General features: G+C 41.4%; 1 protein-coding gene across 1 annotated transcript; it reads right to left on the bottom strand.

Annotated features, from left to right (window-relative positions):
- Positions 1 to 1,945: 1,945 nt before the first annotated feature.
- LOC104454596 (cucurbitadienol 11-hydroxylase) lies at positions 1,946 to 5,120 on the bottom strand. Its single transcript, XM_010069501.3, has 9 exons — positions 4,779 to 5,120; positions 4,346 to 4,685; positions 4,111 to 4,260; positions 3,780 to 4,031; positions 3,529 to 3,618; positions 3,337 to 3,415; positions 3,014 to 3,120; positions 2,763 to 2,893; positions 1,946 to 2,688 (listed from the first exon to the last, which is right to left on the bottom strand). The coding sequence occupies exons 1-9, from the start codon at positions 4,988 to 4,990 to the stop codon at positions 2,595 to 2,597; spliced, it is 1,455 nt and encodes a 484-aa protein (XP_010067803.1). The 5' UTR covers positions 4,991 to 5,120; the 3' UTR covers positions 1,946 to 2,594.
- Positions 5,121 to 6,128: the final 1,008 nt, after the last annotated feature.

The following is a 6,128-nucleotide window of genomic DNA, read 5'->3' on the forward strand; positions in this document are numbered from 1 at the left end:
GTTTCTGCTCGACTGGGTCTTCGTTGGTTCGGCTGGGTCTCTGGTTCGGTGTGGGTCTCTGCTAGGTCGGTGTGGTGGTTCGGTCTCTGCTACTGGTTTGGACCTCTGCTAGTTCGTCGTCTCTGGTTCGGTGTGGCCCTGCTGGTTGCTCTCGGCCGCGACTGCTAGAAGCGACACTCATTCTTGTCCCTGGTGCTGCTGATCGTCGATGGCCCTCTGTGGTTGTAGATAGGCTGCATTCCAGGTCTTTCAGTTACTTCCTGTGCCATGGCTGGTCCCGTGAAGCCCAAGTTGTTGCGGGCACCTCTTCGGCCGTAACACCTCTGCTCCAGCTCAGTCCGGCCTTGCCAAGGTTGGCTCGGCAGTTCATTTTGATAAACAGCAAGTGCCCCGTAGGGCCCCTCACGTTTGGGTCGCTACTCGCTTGCTCCAGGGGTAGGAGTTGTGTTTGGGCCTTTTCCAAGCGAGAGAGTGGTAAGGTTCCGAAACATTCTCCCACCCGAACGTGGGCCACGATCTTGCTTACTCTCTGCCCACTTTTGTGCATGGCAAATCGGTAGTTCCCCTTGCGGGGAAGTTTTGGAGGCTTTTCATCCCAAACCGCCAAACGGCATGAATGCGGGGAAGAAGCTTCCCTTCAAACTAATGGAACAATCTTTGATGCGAACTTGGGTGATGGCGGACAAGGACAATCAAGGCTTATTTCTCTTCTATATTCTGGACCCAATGTTCTAGCGTAAGATTCTATAAGATAGATCCATCCATATTCCAAACTCGGTGTTCCGGCGTAAGATCCTAGAAGATGGACGTCATGATTCCTCTCATTTTGCAACAATCGAGTCCTCTTATGGACTTGACGCTTCCGGTCGGGATTAAATTGAATGACCTCTCTCCCTCTTGACCTTCCTTTATAAGAGTTTGTGTTGAAATTTATGCCAATCAACCTAAATGCTCTACTAATTCGCCCCAGAAGTTACCCTTCCAACATGGAAGGGGGAGATGATGGGTTCAAATCCCCACATTTATATTGTGTGTGTAAATGGGAGCCTCTTTCTATATTGTCCACCACCCTCCCCACTTTTGAGATGGAAGGACTTCATATAAGCAGAGGATTAGGGTTCTTTTGCAAGAATGAGAATCCATCACTTTCCTTTTTTAGCTCAAAGAAATATATTGATTCTCTCATCTTAGGAAATTGAGATATCATCTCAAAATTTTTTAGGGTAGTATCTTTATTTTCTTCAAATTTAATCAAATAATGCAATCTTTCCAAATTCGCATTCTCCACGTGCATCTCACATTCAAATTTCGGCCACTCTAAGTCTTCAATGGGATTGGCCGGACTTTATGCTCTTGCAGGCTTAGTCCAGAAAATTTAATTAAGTTTAGAGCCTCTCTACTTAAACCTATCCTGAACCAGGCTAATTTAATGCAATTTATGTGTTCATTGTTTAAATAACTAAATGGGATCGCCAAAATTTAAGTGTCAATACAGGCATGTGTATCGTACACATCATTTGTTACATTGATGCACAATCACACGTACACTATCAACACTTGACAAGTTCTTTGTTGTGAAATAATGCGAAAACTAACATGTCTTGAAATTCAAATCAACCCAAGAAAAAGAAATTATCAAAGAAATGAGCGAGCAACGATAAGGACATAAGAGATTTAACTAATTTGATCCTATCAACTGTACTTACTCCACGGAAAGAGTCAGCTACTAGGAAATTCACTATGAATCTAGAGAGCACCATTGATCAATCACTTAAGTTTTTCCTAATCCTAGATCACACCTGAAAAAGACCCACAAGTATTACTTGGCAATTTTTCGTAAAGAAGCTTACTCAAAGAACTCACAGAGAAAAAAATATCTGTATATTTATTATGATTTACTTTTCCATCCAAAATCAACAAAGAACCCTACACACCCTTCACCAATTCATATAGATCCATCCAAATTCTAAAAGGTATTTTTATCAAATTCGGTGAAATACTTATTTAATTATCACCTTACAAGAATCAAACACTAGATAATCAAATGTCCCATTCTGCAGCAAGCAACGTTGACTTGAAAACCTTAAGTGCTGAATTTACCTTCAAATGTGTTGGTATCCAAAATTATCTAACATAGAATTTGGAGTCATTTCCTTACGAGTAATGCTGAAAATGCTTATAACCCATTTAAATCATCTGACAAACCCGTCATGATTTATATCGTCCAACTGTTTCGAGAATCGAACTAGCTAGGTATGGATCTTGGGGATCTGTCATGTCTCGGGAACATCGCCTGAGATACAATTGAAGTGGTTGCCTCGCTGGAGGTAAAGCATACCAAAGTAGCAAATCATAAGGGCATGTAAATTTCTAACTATCCAAACGGCTCGATTCGGGTGGCTGGGGAGAGATTTACCATTCATCCCAGAATAAGGTATATCAAGCTCGAAATTTGTCCACAGCAGATAAACGTGCTCATAAAACCACGGGCAACATGGCGAAACGTAATCCCTGACCAATTTCCAAACTATGTTTATTTCAACATCAGACCACACTTAAAGAACACGCATATGTATGGGCTCCGGCATGAGTGCTTATTCTTGAATCTTGGAGACCTTGATATGAAAACCTCCTCCAATCTTTAACATTGGAGTGCGAATAATTTCTCCTCCCTTCACCTTTGTCCATCTGCCAAATTGACCGTCTCAGTTTTACATTATATTCTCCTAATTATGTGAATCGAATGCCTGTGATTTTCTCACCTATATTTGGTCACCAAAACTTGGAGAAATACAGCACAGAGAGCTTTGGAAAATTCTGCTCCAGCACATTGCCTGCCGCCCCCTCCAAACGGTATATAATATCTTCCTGTGACGTTTCCTCCGTCCAATTGCTGTTTATGTCGTATAAATATAAAGATATGTCAATATCTAAGTAGAGGCGTATACATTTCGGGAATAAAAATGGACATAATCAGCATCTTAACAAATCAATCTAATAAGGAATTCTGTACCTTCCATCTCGAGGGATCAAAGACATGGGGATTCTCGAATACTTGTGGGTTTAGATGTACCCCAGATTGACTAATGAAAATTGTCCAACCTTTCGGAATTACATATCCTGTAAATCAAGAAAAGAAAATCATAATGGATCTCAGTCTCAATGCTCGTACCATATATATGTAAGAGTTCCTGAGTAATTAATGGTCTTTTTTTTTTTTGGGCTCTATCTAATGAAAAAGAGTGGGAATGAACCCCAATAATCTATTGAGTGTTACTATATTAGGTAGATATGCACGCGCGCTGAGGCAAAACATTTTTACTCGGGAAACTCTACCATTCCATTCAATGTCTTTGATTGCTCTTCTCATGATGCCTGGTCCACTGCTGGTCAATCTGAGTGATTCATTGACGACCTATTATTTCAATAAATTAATTTATTGGCATAATTTTAATTAGTAGCACTTAATTATTGAACAAGAAAAAAGGAATAAAAAGGAATAAGAGAGCGTTTTGTGTTCTAACTCACTTGCATGGTGTAAGGCATGGATTTGTATTCCTCCCACGTCATTCCTATTGCACCCGAACTCCTCTTGTGAAGGGCGTCCTGTTGTTCCTTCTGGCAAATAATGGCGATCAAAAAGGGTGTATGGTGGGAAAAAAAAAAAACAAAAACAAAAACAAAACAAAGATGGCTCCTAGCTTTAAAGCTTTATATATGGACAGGAGATGGAGGGGACATGCAGTAAGGAACACTGTGATATCAATCGATTAACTTACGACAAGTTCGTCGACCACTTGAGGGCTATCTGTTAAGAGGATAAGGGCCATGACTAAAGCGGAAGTTATTGATTCAAAGCTGGCAATTAGGAGCCCCATGAATATGTAGGTGACGAATTTCTCTGAGAGAAAGCTCTTCGTTTTCATATCCTCAAGGACATGGTCGAGGACGTCCGCCTCCCTCGTTTCTGCTGGTGAGGCCATTCTTTCGGCGATCTTCCCTTGAATCATATTCAGTAGCTTCTTTTGGCTCTGCATTTTTATTTTTAATCTTTTATTTCAGAAAATTAGGAGGATGTCGAGTATCAAGTAATCAGTGATCTCTCTGTACCTTTAAGCTCTTATGAAAAGTAGTGCCCGGAATGTTTATCGGAAGGGACATGAGACCGTTCATGAGAGTACGCAAATCCTCCGTGAGGTTTTCCCCTGATTTTTCGGCATCATAACCTAGGAGAAGCTTTGAGGTGAACTCAAATATCATCTGCAAAATACTTCTTAATCAAGGTCCAGCTGCCGGGTTTCTGGGGGTAGTTAATATAATGTTAAGAACTGCGGATGTTTATAACCTTGGAACAACCATGTTTGGCTTCTACAGATTGTTGAGTTGACCAAGCATCAAGGGTTCTCTCAGCCGTGGCTTCCAGCTGACGAAGAAGCTTCCCTTTGAGGCTCTCCGGACCCATGTGATTTAGGATCAAATATCTGAGGTGTTTGTGGACATACCCTGTTGCATTAGTCTTAACTTCCAAGTCCGGTGAGTCGTGACCCACGAGCTTCGAAAGCGAGTCCAAGTACCACAATTCCACCAATTTTCCTTCCTGGAGAAGAACATATTTATTGAACTCTGGATCTGTGGATATCACCACGGGACGCCCAGCCAAGCTTGTTTTGAACAACGTCCCGTACCTGAAAAAGGAACTCCCAAAAGACTGGAAACTCAGTTATTGTGCTAAGCTTAATCAAAGGACAAAAAAATCCATGAATATAATTGGTTTGTACCTTTTAATCCTTTTCTTGAGGAACGGAGGGAGGTCTATGGATTTGCTGGGGATGAAGAACTGAATGGTCTCTCCTAGGAAGGGCAATCCCATGGATCCTGGAGGGAGCTTCCCAAAGTTAGAGCTGTCTCTCCATTTGTACTTCCAATAGAAACTTGCAAAAACAATAAGAGCCACAAGGCCCATCGCAGTCTCCACCATGGGAAACCTCATCTTCCCCACAAAACTCAGAGACGAGATGATTGGTTTTGGGTGGAAATGGTCCGGAATATTTGTTGGATATCTGAGTGAACAGGCAGAGTCTTGCAAAAGCTCCTTCTAATATATGCGCAAGTCACCCAAAAGAATAACACTGAAATTAGCATAAATTCACTGATGACAGATAACATCAGAATAATATATTGATATTGGAGAAGACTTCAAAATGGGGAGTTGATTTGGCTTTAAGGAAAACGGACTTTCATTTTCGCCTCTTTGGCTCGAAACGACGTAGCATAGAACCATTCCAACGGAGCTATTCATTCCAACAGATAGGAAGTACAATAACAACACAAGAATTCTCGGCCACGACATCATGACATATGTCATCATTCTTTATAAAAGGGTCAAGGCCCAATACGTGTGCTGGGCACTTTAAGTTAGGAAGAAATCGAAAGGCAAATGACATAAAGAAATTCGAACACGAAAAAAAATGCTTACGGCACATTATTATATAAAATAAAGAGGCGACAGGTTCACTGTCCCTAAAAGCCAAAAAAGCCGTCACAAGTGGTCAACAGCGGTGGCTGTTTCCCCGTCGCCATTCGCGCAGGGAAACTGAAGGGACTTAAGGGACGGTTCCGGGAGCCGCCGCCTTCATGGTCCCTAGTAGTTCCTGATGTTCCTGTTTAATTACTGTCTTATCTAGAGCAGGAGTCGTTGTTGGAACAAAACGGTGCAGGTAAAGTATGGCCGCCCCTTTGCTCAAAAAAAAAAAAAAAAAAAAAAGTGTGGCCGCCCCCACCGCAATTGAGAAGACAAATCCCTGTCAATTGTTTTTTCCCCTCGTTTCACTGTTATGCACCATTTTCAACCTGTATTTATCTCTTAAGCCCTAAAAGCCCCATTAATGTGTGCAACAACTGACCCAATTGAATTAAAGTCTAATGTAAAGTCCAATCATAATTGAGCACAAACACCTAATTCAAATTCTAAGGGAAACCACAATTATTAGAACTTCGGTATCTTTCATTGTGGCGGGGAGAACCGTGATAACAATTTACCAAGAACTAATCTCAATCAGGATCAATATCTCCCCCAAAAGTAAACCAATTGAAATCAACTTAATCCCAGCAACAACCAGCCAATATAA

This window comes from Eucalyptus grandis, chromosome 7 (assembly GCF_016545825.1).
Source record: "Eucalyptus grandis isolate ANBG69807.140 chromosome 7, ASM1654582v1, whole genome shotgun sequence".
In the NCBI taxonomy this organism is placed as follows: Eukaryota; Viridiplantae; Streptophyta; class Magnoliopsida; order Myrtales; family Myrtaceae; genus Eucalyptus; species Eucalyptus grandis.